Consider the following 20,432-nt stretch of genomic DNA (forward strand, 5'->3'; position numbering starts at 1 on the left):
CCCCAGCGTGACAGGCTCTGACAGGGGATGCCAGGAATTCCCCAGACTGAGCTTTCCCTCAGGACCACCAACACGAAACTGGCATGTCCCCGTGGGGGAGGCCAATTCCCAAAGCCTTTCTGGATGTATCAGCAGTTATACAGGACACAGACTGCTGCCTTTGAAGTCTCCTTTAAATATCCTTAATATTTTGGATTTATTCTGAAAAGACTCTTGCAACACAATTCTCCAGAGCCTAGGGAAAAAAGACAAAACAAAACCAAAAACAAACGAACAAAACCCCACCACCACCAAAACAACCTTACCACTAAGCAGAAAACAGTATTCTGAGAGGAGAATCAAAATGCAGCTCCACTTGGAATATGGAAAATTGCACAGAACAGGGATCACAAAACAGCATATATGATTATAAGAGTCACCACCTGTGTTCAAAGCTCATTGCAACTGCCAACTCTGTCTTGCTAATAAGTTCCAGCTGTGAATCTCCAACACAAAGAGCTCAGGAGAGGTTAAGAGAGGTATCCACTCAGCGTTAACATCTATAACTAGTTCACAGCAAGTACCAAAGCAATGTTTGGTTTAGTTCCCTTCCCTGACCATGACAGTACATGTGGATCAAGTCATCCTCTGGGGTCTCAGCAAAAGTTGCATGCTTCTAGTACCATCCAAATTTCACCTATCTAAAACATCTGCAGGTAAAAAATGGTGATTTAAAAGAGTACTTCAAGTCCAAAAGTTTTGATAAAAAGCCTAAGTACTCCCTGTCCATGCCTTTCTCCCAAAATAACAACAACAGCAAACATCATTGCTGTCAGAAAGCCAAACTCTTCTCACTTGGAGTGACAGGAAAAAGAACTACCAGCAGGCTAACTGCAGAGAATGAACATCTTCATTTGTCAGAATTTGTCAGCCAGCACATAGGAGGAGAGGAGGAAAGGAAAGAATTCAAGGAATACATTAAACCGATCTAAATTTAGAACTTGGCTCAATACTAGAAGTATACCAGCTCTGAGAACCACAAGGTTCAAGCAGATGCCCAGCCAGAGATAGTCACAATGGGAGGACAAATTGCACGAAAATCCTTCTGGCAGCTGAACCCCAGTGCCACATAAATATGCCACACACCTGCTTGTGCAGGGTCCATTTCTCACAGCAGAGCTTCACCTGTCTAGCTTGCATGCTCTGTGTTAAATTCAGAAAGGTCTATGACAAAAAGAGCTCTTACTACACAATGCTCACTTAAGGAACACTCCCCTTTTTGTCTGTCATTTGCTCCTATGCTAATCAATTCCTTGGACCAAAAGAATTTTTCTACTTTCATCAGGTTACTTTGAGCCCCGTACAGCTCCCAGTTCTCACTGGTTCTGGTAATCAGAATTTCTCATTGATAATTTTGCCCTTAAGCAATTTCTCTGAGCCTTCATAAGGAGTAGCGACCTCACTGCAGTACTGAAGAATGCTGTGAACATTATAAAACATAAAAGGCTATTACCCGAGTTATAGCTGTTGCTGAAAATGTAGCCACGTTTCTATATTTTCTAATTTAGGGTAATCGGTAGAGATTCTATCAGTCCCTAGTCTTACAGGTTCATGCAACAATGAAATCACCGAAAACCACACATAGTGCCTTTACCAAATTTACAATGAGTTCAAAATGTTCCCCCAAGAGCACAACGAAGTACATTTTAGGTTTCTAAAGACAAACACAAACCCATATCCTTCTGCTGTATCCAAGACCAAAGTTACTCTGTTTAGACCGTGTAAAAAACATGCAAGCAAAAAAAACATCACTTGCGGGAGAAGTTTTAGCACTTTTGCCCGTGAAATAGAAACTTGAGGCTTGATGAAGAGTAATAATGGCACAAGCCCAAGCTAGCTAGGGTGCAGAAGAGTATCTGCACCAATGGCTTAGCATCAGAATTGCATCTAACTTTAGCTTTGCAAAGAATATGCACCAATCTGGCCAAATTGTAGGGTCTGAGGAAATCTCTGTGCAGGGAGGGTCAGGTAAAAGCTGCAAACAGTATTTTCTGAGAAGTCCATAAGCACAGAGCGTGTTTCAGGTCCTACAAGCCAGGTAGCTTGCACAGGCTGCAGCCTCCCAACACAAGTATATGTGCTCCAGCCAAAAGCTGCAAGAGCGCAGCAAGACGTCCCTGCAGTTGTGCTGGAAAGCTTTGGGAGGATGGAGAGGGTGTCTCCATTTTGGTGTGTAATTGCACAGAAACTAGAGATTCTCCATCTGCTCTCAGGAAGCACAGAGATTGAGGAGCAGTTTGAATTGCCTAAATATAAGGCTGTTAGGGGATGGGCCAGACAGGAAAGTGAAGGCTGTGGAGAAATCAGGAGCAAAATGCTAGGATGAAGAGAGGCAGGCTATGGGGGAGTAACAGGAACAGAGAGAAAGGTGCAACTAACTGTTCAAGGCAACAAAGAGATACAGGCAACATGTAACACTTATGAAGGAATGGTACATTGTCTGAAGTGGGCTGGTGAAAATAATCAACTCACAATCTGGAGCTGAAGAGAGTTCACAGTCCTGAGTCTCTTTAAGTCCTCTGATATTCACAGCCCACTGCAAAACTCACAAGGCAGCTGTACCATACCCAGTCAGCACAGGGAAACTGCTTAGTGCTGCTACCCCAAATCACTTGCAGTTCAAACTATAGAGTTTGGTGTTGTGAGTTTAATGATTCCGACATCGCTGGTAATTCAAGTTAAAAATGGACACTGTGGCACAAATGAAATTTTAATTTTCCTTATTTTTTTTTTCTTTAAGACAAAGGCAAAATACAGAAAAATAATACAGAACTTTAAACAGTAAAAACTTAAGCAATCCTTTTTTGTATTATGTTCTAGTTTCTTTATCTGAGATGATAACATAATTCTACTTTCCCTCACCTCCCTCCCCTGGGCCTTACTTTAGGAATAAAAAGAAGGCCTTATACATAAGAGAATCTGCATCCTCTGAACAAATCTGGAGGCAATGAAACACATGTCTAGAGGATGGGATTCTCCCAATGTCTCTACCAGTGTTTTTGCATCATTCTGTACAAGCTTCTGCTCACAAGCTGTCATTGTTCTCAAGCTCGTCTGCTGGATGCCTAAACCAAGACAGTCAGGTCCAGTCCATAGAAGTACTGAGCATGCCTGGATGCTCATGATGTCTAGCAGAGTTGTGCTTTGGTCATAAATATTAAGCAGTCTGTAAAAATAATTAAAAAAAAAAAAAATCTAATTAAATTTGAGACCCTTTCTGTAAAAGCAAGCTAATAGTTTTCTTGTACATCACCTGGTAAAAGAATGTATAAAAAAATATTCCTGACACAGATACTATAGCAGTAAGAAACACAAAAAGGTGCATTTAAATGACAAAGTCAAGCCACAAATTTAAATGGATATTAAGATCTGCAGCAACACAATGTATACATGAAAAGATGAAATGATTCCACTGATTCAATGCGTCCTATCCAGCTTGCACACCAGATGAGACAGTTGACTCATGAAGACCTAAAACTCTTAACATGTGATGACATAATTTTTAATAGTATTATAATAATTTGAACACAGAAATTGTACCAACAAGATAACTATGGAATTTCTGACTTTTGAAGTCAATGACATTCTAACCTTAAACATTTGCATTTAAATTATCTTTTTGTAACATTATTTATATAAATATAAATATATATAAATATAAATATATATAAAAAGAGGGATATCTCTAGTATTCTTTGCCACAGTATCTCAAAATCAGAGTTTCCTACTAAAAGATGACTCAGCCTGCTGCAACAGTTGAATCCTAACTGAAAATTCCTGGCAGGTTTAGTCTTCTGAAAATACTAGATGTTCTAAAATAAAAACACTAGAGCAATATTGACCATCCCCTTGCAGTGTTCTACCAACATATAGGACAAACTGTAGGACTCCACTGTCTCTTGCTGGAACCCAGGACTAACTGAGTAAGTTTCTATACTACTACAGGAGAAGGAGATCTATTCGGGATACCAAAGGAGGCACAAAGCCAGTATTACTTACCACTTTCCAGCGATCTTTGACCACATAATTGGCCGGAAGGATGTCGACCTGCTCCCCTCCTCCACTCATGTTTGGTTCGTCCTTGATGACTGCTGCTAGGCACTGCATTTGCCAGCCAGAGAGTATTTTAGTAGCTCCCAATTTAAATGAGCCATTTATCTGGGGGGAAAAAGGGACAGGGGAAAGGAATGACGGAATTAGTACAGGTTATGGCAGAAGTACATGCTATATTTCCAAAGGTTTTGTTTATCACTAAATCAGAACCAGTCTCTTAGGAAAGAAGGCGAACTCACCTTGCAAATACCTGAGCTCAACCCATGCATAAACTTGGCAGACGCAACCATGCTTCAAGTCAGCAGCACAAACTAAAAGGGTGACAATTCCCAGCTATACCATGCAGGAGTCCAAGGCTCTTGGGCCTGACAGCCAACAAGTCAAAGAGAATCTAATGCCAAATGCTGCAAGAGCTGTTATTGTTACTGGGCAAAAAGGTCTTGCTTTAACAGAGCAGCTGCAACATCGGCAGTTTTTATGGTTTTCATTGGACGACATCCAACACAAATCAGAAGGGTTTGCCAGGTATTGCATTCAATAAGCCTAAAAGCATCAGAGTAGGGTAGAAGGCCCTTTGGAGAGCCAGAATTAGACACTGCCACTGTGATGGACAGCAAAGCAAAGAAGACAGGGATGGTTAGAAAGGGCTTCAGCCATGTACAGATTAGTCCTCCTAATAACATACACACTGCTAGAAATTATCAAATTAAAATACAGAAAGATATCTTATTCATTATGGCGTTTGCATGCCCCATGCCCTTTTTTCCTGCTTTTATAGGGAGCTCCAGATACCCTATGCTGAAATTAATTTTGCTTCATTTTTTTTAAAACTACAATTCTACAAAACTGACTTCCAGATACACACTGAATCCCATGCTCTAGAAGAAATTGAATCGAAACAGAAGTAATAGATTTTCCAAATGCATTTTGCCTCTTCTTGTAAGATCCCTTTCTTGCTTTAGAAGTAGGCCAGACTGCATGGATCTCTTATTAAGCTTTCTTCATGGTTCTATCTTCCTTCCCTCTCCCCCAAATATTCCAAAATATTCCTTATTTTCCTTCCTAAAAAATGAGTGTTACTGCAGCACTCTGACAGATGAGTTAAATAAGGTTAACATTGTAAGTATCAAATGGGAATAAAAGACCATCACACTTCTTCAGGCCACAAAAAATGAATAAAGTCACCAGTAAATTAAGAGCTCAAGTAGCGAAAAGAGCTCATTTCCTAGCAGTGAAAGGACCAAGGAAAGATAGGAAGGGACCAGCATGCTGTGTGCACAAGGCAGCAGCAGATAGAAATATGTCACAAAGTCCAAGACAGAGGATGATCAAACATCAGAATACGAGCAAGTCAAAAGATTTTGTTCTCGAAATAGAAGATAGCTATGTGGAAAAACCAAGCAGCAGAATAATGAAATAAGAGGAGTTCTGAGAAACGTTCACACAATCCAACGTCTAATAAAGTACAATCAAAATGATGAAAGAGAGATAGGAAGGAACTGAATTACAAAAAATAAAATAAAAAGTCAGAAGAAATGACACTGTGAAATGCTTCGAATTCCCGTAGAAAGAATCCTGTATCTGTACAGAGCAGCCACTTTCAGTTCCCAGCTACTGAAGACAAAAAGAAAATGGAAAACTCTCCAATGAAAAAAGTACACTCTGTGTTTGGCAGCACAATATTTGTGCTTCTTATTCCTAATGAACAATTCTAATGCTATTCCCTGGCTCCTTTATTCCAGCCAGAACAGTTGAACTGACCAGCCCTAAGCTAGCAACAAGCTCTGCATATGCTGTACACCAAGCCTCCCTGCACCTCATTGCAGCCTGCACGGGAGAGAATCCCCCAAAATCTCTACGGCTGCCTTTTCTTCTATTATTTAAGGAAAAGTAATTTAGTTATAGACTGTCCTACCTCCTCAACTTCATGAGAAGATAAAAGCACATTAACATACACATGCAGAGGCAGGTACCGTCCCTACTCTTGAAAGTCTCTTGGCATCACTTAACGAGGACAAGTACAGCACAATGCAGGCGCTGGCTTGCAGGTGGTGCAAAGGCAGCTGGAGATCCAGGATGGATCGGTCTAGTGACCAGTGGTGGAAAGTAATCCAAAGGAATAATTTTAGGGCGAAGACAGAGTATGAAAGTCAACAAATTCCCAAAGCTAGGTAACTGCTTTCTCTGATGCTTTATACACCACTTTCCTTCATCAACATTATAATATATGTGCTCAAAACCAGCATGTTTGTTATTTAAAGACGCGGTCGTAGAAAGCTTTACTGGCTTTAAAACAGAATAAAATCCTCCTGGGGCACTACCATGAATAGCAGCCATTTGGTGATACAGAATTAGAGAACAAAGTTTACTGATGTGCTCTGGTGCAGCCAGAGTGATGCAGCCAAACAAAAAGCCAATTTAATTACAGCCTGAGACAAATTTTAAGCTGTTTTAGATTACAGCAGCAGCACAAAGCAGGGATACCATACCAAAAATTTGTTCCTGAGGCAGTATTAATACTGCAGAAACATTGGGTTTACCAAAGCAACAGAATCATTGCATACACCCATGACAAGATCTAACACACATTAACCAAGACTTCCAGAGAAAGGGTAAAAGAAGGGGTGGAAGTTAGCTTTGTGCAGAAAACATAAGTGCCTATAAATCATGCTTTAATGCAGTACTTTAATTCCATCTAAATCAATAAAATAAAGCATAGAGGTTGTTTGCATCTAAGTCTGGTGCCAGCCCTCTGCTGGGGTTGAATTTGCTACTGAAGTTACAGAAGTGAGGTGGTAAAAGATGGTCAGTGGGGGGACAGGTAAGGCACTACCACCTCCTCCCCAACACAAGCACAGAACGTTTGACGCGCAGACACAATGCTAAGGGGTGTTAAGAGGGACTGGAGCAGAGATGGAGGAATTATAGCTCTCATGACCACCACCAGTAAGGCTATTTCTGACTCCAATGAGTATGTCCAAGCATATGAACTCTGAACTATCTTTGTCACTTTTAGGTTTAAGATGTACAGATTGCAGAACCTAAGGGTATATAACTTTGAAGACTGTGACTAGGAAGACAAAAAAGTTCAGTCTGTCTTTTTCTGTAGCATTATTCAGAAATAACTGCACCCCTGTCCCAAGAAGAAAAGCAAGAGAGCTGAGGAAGCCCATAACACTGTAAAACCATCTTCCTAGCAATAGTATATGAAGTAGAAATGAAAGCAGCTGCAAGAAAGCAACAGTGACAACAACAGGACCAAATCCTGTCTCTTGGCCAACCTCAGCATGCTGTGTGAAATAGCTCTTGCATACTGCTATCTCTTCCAGTCCATACTGAAGAATCTTTAGAGTTTTATAAATTTAGTCTTGGTCTTAAATATATATACACACACAAAAAAAAAACCAACACAACATGCTTAAACGGGCTGCACTAAATATTCTGACACACTGCTCTGCTATCTGTTCCTTCTACTTGGCATCAAGACAGTTCCCACGAATAGCACACGTGGATAAATGGTCTCCTTAATTTTAAGGCAGCTTGCAAGAAAAACTGATGTAATATAGCAGCAATTATTGAACTGACATGAAAATCTAGACCAGCTGAGAAGTGTGACTAGGAGAGACGACGGTAAGAAACTTAGGAGGAAAGAATTATGTCAGTGCGAGGCCTGATGTTGCAGCCTATTAGTTTGGCAGAGCCAGACCATCTAATGGACCTGCCTTGTTCACATTTGCGTTTATCAGGAGAAAAACTCAGAGCAAGCAAAAGGAACTTCAAAGAAGTTGTTAGGCTGAAGAACTTTTCATGGCAGATGCTAAAAGCTTACACAGATTCAAAACCTGACTTTACAAATTCAGGAGAAATACGTGATTATAATTAAAAATCCATTAATGAGCTGCATAGAAACATTCCATCTTTGGCTTAGGAAGCCTTCAGTTCATGAACCACTGAAGGTAGCAAGAGCATTCTGGAGAGCCATTTTATATGTTTTCTCTGCTCTTCTTCTCTACGCCACATATTCAGTCTTGGCAATCTTGGGACAGGATACTGGGCTAGATGGACCCGTGATATGACTTGGTATGAGCAGATTTATGTTTTTATCAGTTACTTTCAAAGTAGTGTATGCATATGTATACACACATCTCCCATATCCTTTCAAGGAGGCCAGAAACCAAACAACAAAGAATCAATTAGAAAGTCTCATATGTGCACTCCAAGTACTTATCTTACAAGTTCTCTGTCAGGCAGGCAAAATTTTAAACAGTTTGACTGGAAGAATGATTTCCTTATTTTACAGGATCCTAGCATTCTTAAAATCAAACTTATAAATATGGAGCATTCCTTGTGGAAATCTCAAGCATTTATATGAGATCTTTCCTATGTTAGTTTATTTCAGTCTCAGTATAATGGGTTAGCAGTGCTCAAAATACAGCCAAACTTAAACAAACATCAAGTTGAAAACTCATCAGATGCAAGGTGGTTATTATAGAGCAGAACAAAGCTATGGAGGTCTGTCTCACCATCTTACTAAAGGTCCTGGATAGCCTTAAGTGTCTTTATCTCACTGTTGAAGAATTGCAATATATCACTTTATTTCAGGACACATCCTCACCTCTGGAAGCCTACAAATTAAAACAATTAGAACAAGTGAAGTTTATTCAAACTGCTGTAGCCCAGGACCTTCATTACTTGATCAAAGTGTTGCCCACATCACGAACAAGGGATCCCCTTTAATAGCAGATCCCAAGAGTGTTTTAGACAGCTAATGCAAACTACAGATTTTTAGGTGAGATGAGGCTTGCACAAAAACAAATGAAGCAACCCCAGTAAGCCACAGTCTAGAAATCAGATTGATCTCTCTTTCCAATACTTGAATGGCAGGAAGTAAAAAAAAAAAAAAAGTTGTTGTGAACAGAATTTAGGTATAATTTAGCTGTTCCCACCACGAATATTGGTTTAAAAGATCCCACAAAGAAGCAAGTTTACCAGCATTAGGCCAAAATGAAACTGACAGGGCAGGTAATAAGAAAGGAATACAGTAAGTAGGATTGGGAGTGCTTAGAAGAAAAAGAACAACAGCAGGGTTTCCAAGTACAGCTGAGCAGCAGAATTGGGGCTCAGTCAACAGTGCCATTAACTGCAGGCGCTCAGTGTCACTCACTATGTTACAAACTTCATCTGCTTCCACACAATACTAATTTTCAAAATTAAACCCGTCATGTGAAAACAACAAAAAAAAAAACTTTTTTTTTTTTTTTTGTATAAGTAAGTTCCACCGTGCACCAGCATTCTTTTATTAGGATAGAAATGCATATAATAATATAAGAAACAAGTTGATTAAAAGAAAATACAGTGTACTGGACTAACAATGCTTCAACCCTGGAATATATCATACCTCCTGCTGAACTTGAAAGAGCAATCTAAAACAAGTCATACGTTAGGGTCGGTCTGACAGCAGGAGCTCGAAAGGTTCTGAATTGTTCCTTGTAGACACACATCTTCCTTCATTGCCTGCTTCTGCTGTAGCAAATCCTGCTCAGAGAGCAGGCTCGACTCCTAGCAGTTGTGGCTTAAAGTCTCCTCTGTGACATATTCTTCTCATAAGCATGCAAGGGCACCAGCTTTAGACATTCTGAATTTGCTATTCAAAGCATTTCTGTAAAATAAACAAAATATCTAGAGGTGAGGTTGCAAGATACTGGGAACTATATTTCACCTTTGAGAGGCTTCTGTTTCATGACTGTGAAGAAGTGATGTAAATGTGATCAGGAAAAACACATAAAATCTGAAATGCTGCGATCGAGACAGGCAGCTCCAGATTTTCTGCTAACCCCAGGCTGCACTAAAGGGAATGTAATAAATACGATAGCAGACGCCCCTTGACAGCACTATTACCACTAGCTGGTTATGCAGCCAACCCAATGCAGTTTGGCCCCCGCAGTGCCTTTGAAGGATCAGAGCACGAAGGAAAACAAACCCCCTCCACCCGTGAGCTCACACTGCCAGGTACTGTACTAGTGCACAAAGCAGTCAGCCACAGCAATGGTTTCCGTGCCAAACCCACCTATCTACAGGGAGAATCAGCACAGCTAATTACGGCAACAAATCATTAGGAACGTGCAGCAGAAACTGCCAGCAGTGCAGGCGCTCTTACATGATCCTAATCCTCTCCCACCACCAGTCTCTCAGCTGCAGAGCTCAGAAAATGGGGAGAAATGGGACTTGGAGAGGGAAGTCTGTTACTTTCTTCCGGTCTCTCTGACCAAGCTGCTCGGATTTTTGATCAGAAAACTAAATACAACACCAGGAAATCTCTCTTGCATCATAACCAACTTAAGCCTCTAGTGATATAACAGACAGACATCATGGTCTGCTTACAATAAATAAATTTAACTGCAGGTAGATAAACTTAAGCTGCAAAGTCAATATAGATCACTATTTGCAAAGCTTGAGTAGTCTGCTGGTTGCCGAAATAAATATTTCTGAAACAAAGCAAAAGCTAGGCAGAGGTTGTACTTCTGGTGTCGCTTGGCCTGCACCTGACACCCCTTGGACATCACGTAAATTTTCATTCCACTTCTGGAAGACAGGGAAGGAAAAATCATGTATTTATAGATCTGCCACTTGGATTTCAAGTTGCCAAGAGCTTTCTGAAATTTAATAAAAAATCAGAGTAAGTGAGGTAGCTGACACTTGCTGCACTGATACATCACATTAGACCAAATGAGACCATGTGGGACAAAATTTTCCTGGCTTCCAAGCCCACTGCTGATCTCAGCAGAGACTGTAATTACACAGAAGAGATTTCCTGGGACTGACGGAAACATTTTATCATGCCAGCTGCTAGCCACTTAAATCACCTCTCTACAGCCCTCCTTTAACTATTTCTTCCATTTTTCTGGGAAACTGTCTGCCCTGGTTGGAGCATGCTCAGAGGAGCACGTTTAACCTTCTTTTACCTCCTATTTTCCGCAAATCTACAGTTACATCCTCTGATCTGCAGCCTTAACATTTTTTTTTTAGTTTGCAGACAGATGGTGAATTGCTCAAAGGTGATGTCCTCATGGCTGACCCACTTTTTCTTCTCCCCTTGGGAAATCCCAATACGTTCTCGACCATATTCAATGGTTCTAAGCTTTTTTTTTTTTCTCCTCCTCAAAGACAAAAGCACCCAGGGATGTAAAACTTGCTCTGAGACTCGAAGCTCAAATGTCATTGTTATTTGAAGGGCCTACAATATGATTCTAGAGGAATTTGTTTCCTTCATAATTGATCTAAAGATAATAGTAACAACAAACACAGTACCATCGAGGCAGATAGCAGCTGTAGCACACACCTGTTTCTCTCTGTGACTGAACATCCTAGAAAGACACATGAAAATTCTTGTATATGCAAGCATGCTCTGTTTAATTCTGTCTGCATTGCTGCAAGAGTCAGTTTCCAAGGAGAAATGGTGTTACTAAGCTCATGGAAGTTTTACAAGCTGGCCTCAATTGCCTCTATATAAGCCATTTCCACATGTATCTACGATGCTATCCAGTCCACAACTGTCAGCATGTGCTTCCCATCTCCCAGCCCATGCAAACAATCATTTCCCACCCATAAACCACAAGAACAAGTTTTCTTATTTGTTGAGTTTAACAGCGCTATGACTTAGGCATGCGTCTTCTCATTCTGCTATCAGACCTTTCAAAACATTACACCTGATCATTGTGCTTGAAAGAAGAATCTCTTGAATATTATTCTCAAAGGAAAAAAAAAAAAAAAAAAAAAAGAAAGAAAGAAAAAAGGAATAATAATAATAATAAAAAACTTCAAAATCTGTTCCTCGGGCAGATTCATTGTAATAATCCATATTTGTACTTTGATCCTCAATTTGCCAATGCTTTGCCAGGTAACTGGATCCTGAGAATTTCCTATTACAGAATACATACGGTTGTATTTTGTGTCTTTACTATAAAAAATATTTTAACTCAATCCATAACTGTATTCAAGTAATGGAAAACAAAATTTATACCTAAGCTGGCAAAAGCTCACAGTTTTTCAGACAGATCTCAACCTGAAATGGGTAATTACGCCTTCTGTGTTCAATGTGCCAGGGCAGGCTGGCTACCAGAGAACACTTCTAATAATACTCCACAGACACAACAATCACTGCTTCGAGTCCAGCCTGGGCTCTTTGTAGTGGGGGAAAAAAATAACGAGAATTGCACCACAATCAGAAACGCAGATGGCAAGGTTAAAGAAAATTTGCTTGGCAAAAAAAGCAACTATACTGAAATATCAGCTTCAGAGTTGCCATCAATCTTGAAATAGGTTGCACAGACCTACATGTGACCAGATAGCGCTGAAGCCTAGAACTTAACTTAAATGCCTCCTGCCTTTTCCCCCAAGCCATCAAAAGAGTAAGAAATCACTTTGCTGCCTTCCTTTTGAATTCGTCTTTTACCCTTTTTTCCTCCTGCTCAATGTACAAAGGCCAGTAAGCTTCATCTTTGCTTGATGAGCAACCACTCTTTCTAGACAATGAGATGAAAGAGTCAAGAAAAACAGAAAGAAGAAGTGCATCTTACACAAAATAGTTCTTAGCACAACCAAGCTCAGGCTCAGACACCTCGGACTAAGGCCTACAGGTCATGCCAACAGAGCACATTGCTGCAGGGAGCAGCAGGAAATAGTGGGACAACTCTGTCCTTGCCTACAACTGGACAGACAGACATTGGAGTCAGGAATAGGCCAGCATCCACACCTAATGGTCACTAAAACGATGGAGATGAAGAAGGGCTGAAGGATGCCTTCCTAGTCACTCGAAAACTAAACTCTTTACAATGCAGGTATCTATCCAAAAGGCAAATGGAAGGCAAATTCATTTAGCATAGAAGCATCCTCCTATGAAGTAAATTTAAGAGACTGAAGGACTCCTCCTGCCTGACTCATTTTCCTCCAGAAGCTGCGAATTGTTGTTTCACTGGAGTTTTCTTTTCCTAAAGGAAAGCAACTAGAGCAAGGGAGGTGGCAGATTCTAGATCTCTTGCTCTTTTCAGATCAAGGCTAAACACCTTTCAAAAGGCGTGCTTTAGCTACTGTAAATTTTACTAAAACCAAAACCCAAACCCACATTTTTGGGTGCCAAGACACTACTGAATGAAAGTTGACAATCAATGGAAGCAGCACAGTGGTTACAGTGCATTACCTACAGTCTACAAAGATACACTGATTCTGGATCCACAACTTCAGGTTCCTGCTTCACCACTAAAAGCTACCTGCAGCGAAAAGAAAGAGCTCTCTCCTCAAGGTTATTCTCTTCAAGGTTATTTCCTTGGCTTTGAGCTACTTGAACTGGTTCGTTGTAGGGTCAGTCAAGTGCAAGCACCAGCATAATGCAGGAGTGGCACCTCAGATCCAGTTCAGCTTCAGTCAAGCTGTGCTCTGTGTTTGTTTTCACAGCACCAAGTCCTCAGCCTACCATGAAACCACAGGGCTCAGCCATTTCTCCTTCAAAGCAGCCAAGTAACTGCCTCAAGCCAACCTCTTTTCCAAGGAAAGCAAGATGCAAGAAACCAATTACTTTTGATAACTTACTTGCACAACCCCTAAACCAGTACATTTTAGAGTCCAAAGCATCTAGATTCTGTGTAAATAAATTGAGACAAGGCCAGCTGCGTGCCTCTGGACAGATGCACCCCTACCTCACAGGTACAAAGCATTGCTTTTTCACGTTAGGGATGGATGAACTGCACAAACTGGGGTTTGGGGAGGAGGAAGAAGGAATTTCAGATACACTCCTGCCTTCAGGCTACGTTCCCACCATCAGTGAATGCCAGGGAGGGAAAAACATCGTGTGGCAATAGGTCTTTGTGCTGACTGGCAGCGATCCTGTTGGTGACACCTCCTTGCTGACCCCTTGCACCAAGAACAGCCACTCAGATCTTAGGCACACCAACAGCTGAGCTTGTGAGGTAAAAGCACAGTGTGACAACCTGCCTGTCACCAGTGCAAGAGCAGCACGCTGAGCCCTGGAAGACAGATTCTCATGAAGAAGCTGAGGTGCCATTTGATTGAGATCTATACCACCAAGATCATCATGGAGTAAGTGAACAAGAAATGACCGTTCACTGCTTTTTCCAATGCATTAAGGAAGCAGCAGCATGCAACTCCAGTGGCATCACACCAGCCAGAAGCTGGCAAGCATCATGTCCACGGCTTTTGGTGGCAAAAAGGCCAAGAACGATAACCTAGGTTACCTAATTCTGCAATGGGGGAAGGAAAAAGACAAAATGTTATAAGCACAAAAACAAAACAAACAAACAAAAACACCAAAGAGTGCTTTCAGCGGTATGTCATATTGAAATCGGACCTTTTGAGGTGAAACAGGTCTCATAAAGAAGCTGGGGAATTACAATGTATAGATTCAGGGAAGCACATTTAGGAAGTTGCTGAAGGGACTGCATTCCTGGGCACTCCAACGAACAAGGTATGGCAAAAGAAGGTCAGGTCACTCCAGTGGAGGAATGGCATACGTACAAAAGAAAACAGTGGACTTAAAGGAGATAGGTAAATGAATTGTATCGAGCCTAAATTCTAAGATGTAGCAGCAAAACTACCCCATTGACCCTCTGACCAGAACGATGCAGCAGCTGTGGTTTGCTGAGGGAGAGCAGAGGAGCTGCGAAGGGCGGCAGTGGGTAACTTCAGCTGCCTTTTGGTGATCAGGTTTGTAACTCAATAGTAGCTCAACTTTGTTCAGTAAGAGGAGAAATATGCCACCCTAAGGAAAAAAAAATCAAATCTTTGGCCAGAGCAACCTCTGTTTTGTTCTTTAAGTTGCTTGATTTTAATTCTAATTGGCTTATTTTACAAGCAAAAGTCTTTTAAAAATAGAATATACACAGAAAGGAAGAAAAAGGGATGTATTTTTCTACATTAAATGTAAAATCATCAAGCAAAAAAATATCAAAGAGCTGGAACAAACTGCTAAAGATGAACGTTATGTATTTTCCACACATACTTGACCACAGAGCAGCCAGCCAGTCTGCTGCATGACAGACTGACAAGGAATAGAAAGTCTGAACAAAGACAGATGATGCCAAGGATTTTTTATACTTTGTTTTAAAGAGCTTTGCAGAGGATCTGGAAATCGGTCTTACTTCTTCACCAGACACGTTCAGAGAAGTGAAAATGAGAATTAAAACTAACCAGCAGGCAGGCAGATGGGAGATGCCATGACATTCAGACCTATAGGAAAGGCTAGGTGTTTTCAGATGACTAGACAAGCGTGCAGATAGGGCCATCTCTCTGACAACAGTGTATCTGGAGAGCCAAAACCTCCTGGTGTGCTACCAGACAGACCAAAGGCCTTAAAAATTAAGATTTCTCAGGATTAAACCAAAGTCTCTCTAAAACTAGTAACCGGTTAAAAGAGGGGAAAGCAAACAGGAATACATAGCAAGGTTTCACAACAGTTATCACATAAAATGACACACCCTGTGCAAAATTATTCAGGATAACAAATAAAAAGACTAAAAAACAGCAGACTGCAACACCAAGAAGAGTGCAGCTAGGAAAAGCATGTTATATGTGTCATTGGTAGGAAAAGGACAGGAGCAATAAGGGATTTTAGCCTTCCCAGGTGGGTTTATGATCCTACGGTTGAAGTCTTTTCAGTAGAAATCAACTTTCTCCTTATCTGTTTGGCAGTCTCTTTCTATCTCATGGGTAGGCCACCACAGCTTCTCCACTTACAGCCTCTGGGCTGATGGTGAGCCTTGGAACATTTCCTATCGCATGGACAGCGAGGAATCCACTTCCATCTGTCACGGCTGACACTAAATCTCTTTCTTTAGTCTAGGCTGCCCTATTTCTCAGAAAAAAAAAAAAAGAAAAAAAGAAAAAAAAGAAAAAAAAAAAAGGAAATCTCTGCCCAGCAGCTCTCCCTCTGCTTCCCATTGTCCCTATATGGCTGGAGTCAGCCCGTCATCTGCAGTCTGTTCCTTTTATATTGTTCACCAAATTAAAGGTGACATGGCTTGACACCGAAAGGAAAGGCTTTCCAGGCACATCTTATTTGATTACACCTACAGTCCATCACACAGTCAGTATCTTCCTTCTCAACCACAGAAGGGACCCTTTTCCATGCAAACACCTCTTGAGGAGCGAAGAAGACTTAATGGAAGGCAGTGGGGAACTGGGTAAAACCAAAAGGGATTGTGAGCCTAATGAAAATCCTACTCTGGTAGTGATTTTTTTTCCATATAAAGCCCAATATATTGATGCTATTTGCTTTTCTCCAAAAAAAATTTGAAAAGTTCACATGAAACTGCACCTGATATGCACTGAGATCTAAAATCACACTGCTATTCCTAGAGTTCCCATATTTACTGGGATAAATGCAGCAGGTCTCAATGGCGTGATACATATTCCACTATTGGGGAAAAGACCAAGAGCTGATCCTGCATGACACAAAGGAGGGCTGCCAATGTCCAGCTTCTGTCTTGTAAGGCTCCTACAGGCAGGGGAGCCTCAGCCGGAATTCAGACACAAAAGTGCATAAATTACATCATCTCCATCATCTCCCAGCTCTCTTTCCTAATGCTTCAATAAGTGTCTGACCAATTTCCCCATTCTTCCTCTGCCTGAGGGAAGGAAGCTTTATAGCAAGCCTTTCTTATTTCTGTCTTCCAAAGCAATCGTGGTACTTATTCCAACTGGACAGTGTCTCAAAATGACACTTTGGGAGATTTCAGGATGTTTCTGGGGAATATCCACTTTTTTTTTTTTTTTGAGGGAAGGTGGGAATGAAGCACTAGTCGTACCCATTCTTTTATCTTCTTCAGCAAACCAGCTGAGCTTAAACATTGGCAAGTGCTTCAACAATCACACCAGCACATCTTGGGCTGTGCCTTACAACGTTCAAAGGAGGAGAAATCAACAAAGTCAACAAGCCACTAAAAATACGAGAATAGTCTACAAAGCCCCTAGGGACTCTGTAGAGACATACTGTTCTAGGAGGTCCTATTTTCTGTCTTCTGCTCTATTCACTGTTTTCAAAGTGAACCAATGTTACTGGAAGGTCATCATGGAGCTCTGGCAAATGAATCTAATCTAGGACCTTCCCAGGAAGCCATTCCCACAGAGTTTACCTGGAACCCGTACACAGACACATACTTAAATAAGACCAATGTAGAAAACTGACAGGACGTGACTGAAGAGGTGAAGCCATAGCAAGATCCATCAGAGAGTACTGGGCTATCTAACAAGCTGTAAGACAATGTGGCAATCTTTCCGTAAGAGAAGGCAAGAAACCACAAAGGAATCACAGCACTTAAAGAAGGATTTGGCTCTTCCTGGATCTGTCTGATCATTCCTGCTCTGGAAAACATCAAGTACCAACAGCTTCCATCAGAGGAGGGTTTCATTCTGCCTGTTCCAGCATCGAGACGTAGTTGGCTTCACCACCACACTTCCTTTCAGCACCAAACATTGGGGTTGAAATGGAGAGGAAAGGGGAAGGAAATCAATACATGGGCTGAGATGGGGGGCACTTCATTAGCATCAACCCTGGAAGCTGTTGAAATACATTTCCTACACCAGAGAAAATCATTTCTAGCGGACCAAGAACACTGATGGATCTGATTTTGTTCTTGCTAACTATTACAAGAAAAATATATATATATCCCTGAGACTGATCCTGGCAAGAACTGACCTAAAGGAAATGTTAATTCTGGTGTTTTTCTTCACCAGACAGAGAAGATGCCCATTCTTGAAGGAATGAAACTATCACAAAGCATGCAAAAGCACAGAGAACACAGAATTTCCAGCAGTGGACACCACATATGCCAAGGAGCATCGCGTCTCAAAAGTTTCTGACTTCATGTGCATCTGTATGAAAATGCCTATGACATGGATGATCACAAGCACATAACCAAAAAAAAAAACACATAATTCGTAGCCCACGCCTATTCCACTGAGAAAGTCTCAAAATAAGTTGGTAGAGTGAAATGTGGTGAATAACTACTACTAGTTCTGATGCTTGCTGATTGTCATAGCACCTGTAAGCTTCAGCGTTGAGCTAGCAGGTAGCATACCCTATCTCACACACAGCATGAGGTTAAACTCTTTCCTACAAAGAAAAAAATCAGATACTCAAAGATCTCTGTTGTGATTCACTGTGAAGTTTATTGCTAAAAGGTAGCACTTCCAGTGACAGTACAAAGAACATAAAGAAATGCATATGCTGTGGTAAAATCAGGAAATCTTTCCTTCCATCAATCAAATTACCTATACCTCCTCCTTGCAAGCCTACGGAAAGTGAAAAATGTAGGAGAATGTTAAATGTACACCTGGTTTGGGCCACTCTGGAACACCACAGCAGCACGTACTGAAATCCCACCCAAAAAAACACAAGGAGCTGAGCAGGCACCACACTGACAGGTATCAAAATCCCCCAAAACCCACAAGGAACTGAGCAGCGACTGGCTCAGCAGACCCTGGAGGGGCAGCGCCAGTCGGTGGCCCTCGGCTCGCCGGTTCCTCGTGCTGTACGAGACGTGCTTCAAGGTCATGGTGGTCGTCTTGGACGTTGGTGGTGGGTCTGAGACGAGGTACGGGGTGGGTACCGGGTACCTTTTTGCTATGTATGTGTGGAAGCCAAGTGACCGCGGGCAGAGTCGCCGACACAGCCTCGTGTGCCACGCGCACCACGGCACGAGGCTGGCGGCTGCAAAGCTGCCTCGGGCACCATCGTGCGCCAAGCACCGAAATCTCCTCATGGAGGGGAAAAAGCCTACAGAAGAGGAACCCTCCAACCCGAGCGTTACCCCAGGACATCGCAGCGGAGCTCCGTGCCCCAAACCGAACAAAACCCCAATGGGTTCTCCACCACCACCCGCCCATCCCTCGCACCAGGCAGAGCGCACACGCCCGCCTGAGCCACGGGCACGCTGCTACGGGGCTGGGGGGCACCACGATGCCCCCTGAGCCCCTAATCCCCCATGCCCAGGCCGTGTGCCCCCCACCCGCGGTGCCCTCGCCCCCCGCCCTGCCCCTCCCCGCGCCTCGCCCCTGGACCGGCACCGCCGGGACTCGAACCCGTGGCCCCGGGAGCCGCCCCCCCCCCCCCTTTCCGCAGCCCCTCACCTGGGGCCGCCCCGCCTCCCCCGCCGCCCGAGGTGGCCGCGTCCGCCCCTGCACTGCAGCTAGCGGCACCCCCCTCCCCCGCCCCTCTCGGCAGATGGTTCGCCCCACCCCGTCCCGCCTTCTGATTGGCGGCGGGCGGCCGTCACTCCTCCTGGAGCCCGCCCACCCCGCGGAGCACGCTGGGAAACCGAGTCCCCCGCCTTGCTCCTCCAGCCCACAGTCCGGAGGGGCGGACTACAAATCCCGCGCTGCCCCGCGCGCAGCACCGGAGCGGCCCGGCCCGGTGCTGGCCCGCACCCCGCGCCCCCCCCCCCCACCCCCAGCGGGCGAGCGAGCGGGGCGCCCCCCCCCCCCTTTACTCCGCCATCGCCCACCGCGGCCTCCGCCGCCCTCCCCGCCCCGGCTCACCTGGCCCCGCCGCCTCCCGCTGCGGCCGGCGGAGGCAGCGCACGCCCCGCGCCGCCAAGCGCGGCTTCACCGATCCCGGTGGCGCCGGGCTGCGGTCGCGGGGCGGTTGCGGGGCGGCCCCGGGCGCATCGTTTGCTCGTCCCCCCCCCCCCCCCCCTCACGGAGAGGAGCCGCGGCGAGGCGGCGGGATTCGCCCACAATGCACCGCGCCGACGGCAGCCCTGACATCACCCGCGGGCCGCCCCCGCCGCCACGGCACCGCCCCGGGACCGCCCCGAGCCGCCGCCGGCCGGGCTGGGGCTCGGCACCGCCACCGGCACCGCCACCGGCAGCGGAGCCCTCATCCTGCAGCCCCCTCGCAGCGCTTGGGAGCGGCACCGGCACCGCCACTGCCTGCCTTTAGGGTGGGGTGGAGCACTGCGGGGGGCCGGGACCGGCACCTCACTGCTGCACCGGGGCCGCTTCCTGCGCTGCCGGGGATGGGGATGGGCTCAGCTGGCCAAAAAACGGGCACGGCGGCGGTGTGGCCACGGGGGCAGGGTCACCCCTGTCCCCGGTCACCCCCTGTTCCCGACCCGGTGTACTAAACCGTGACCCCAAACCGGAGCAGGACCCCCCGCCCCATCTCACGCCGCCCTCATGTGTCCCATAAGCACACGCCTCCAAAATCCCCACACACCTCCAAAATCCCCACACAGTTCCAAAATCCCCACACACCTCCAAAATCCTCACACGCCTCCAAAATCAGCCCCCCACAACCCAGGCTGTGGTGCTCCCCGTGTGGGACATGCCTC

General features: G+C 44.0%; 1 protein-coding gene across 2 annotated transcripts in view; it reads right to left on the reverse strand.

Annotated features, from left to right (window-relative positions):
- The window catches only part of TTBK1 (tau tubulin kinase 1), a 104,059-nt gene extending 84,283 nt beyond the window's left edge, over nt 1-19,776 (reverse strand). Inside the window, exons 1-2 of one of the 2 annotated variants that reach the window (XM_082755774.1) lie at nt 19,639-19,776; nt 4,039-4,197 (exon numbers count right to left, since the gene is read on the reverse strand). In XM_082755774.1, the coding sequence (XP_082611900.1) occupies nt 4,039-4,146 (108 nt within the window). In that variant the 5' untranslated portion in view covers nt 4,147-4,197; nt 19,639-19,776. Of the gene's footprint in view, nt 1-4,038; nt 4,198-9,490; nt 9,749-19,638 lie in introns of those variants that run through there. The other variant, XM_082755773.1, reaches the window with a different exon arrangement.
- Nucleotides 19,777-20,432: the final 656 nt, after the last annotated feature.

Source organism: Aythya marila (assembly GCF_965140915.1).
Source record: "Aythya marila genome assembly, chromosome: 3".
In the NCBI taxonomy this organism is placed as follows: Eukaryota; Metazoa; Chordata; class Aves; order Anseriformes; family Anatidae; genus Aythya; species Aythya marila.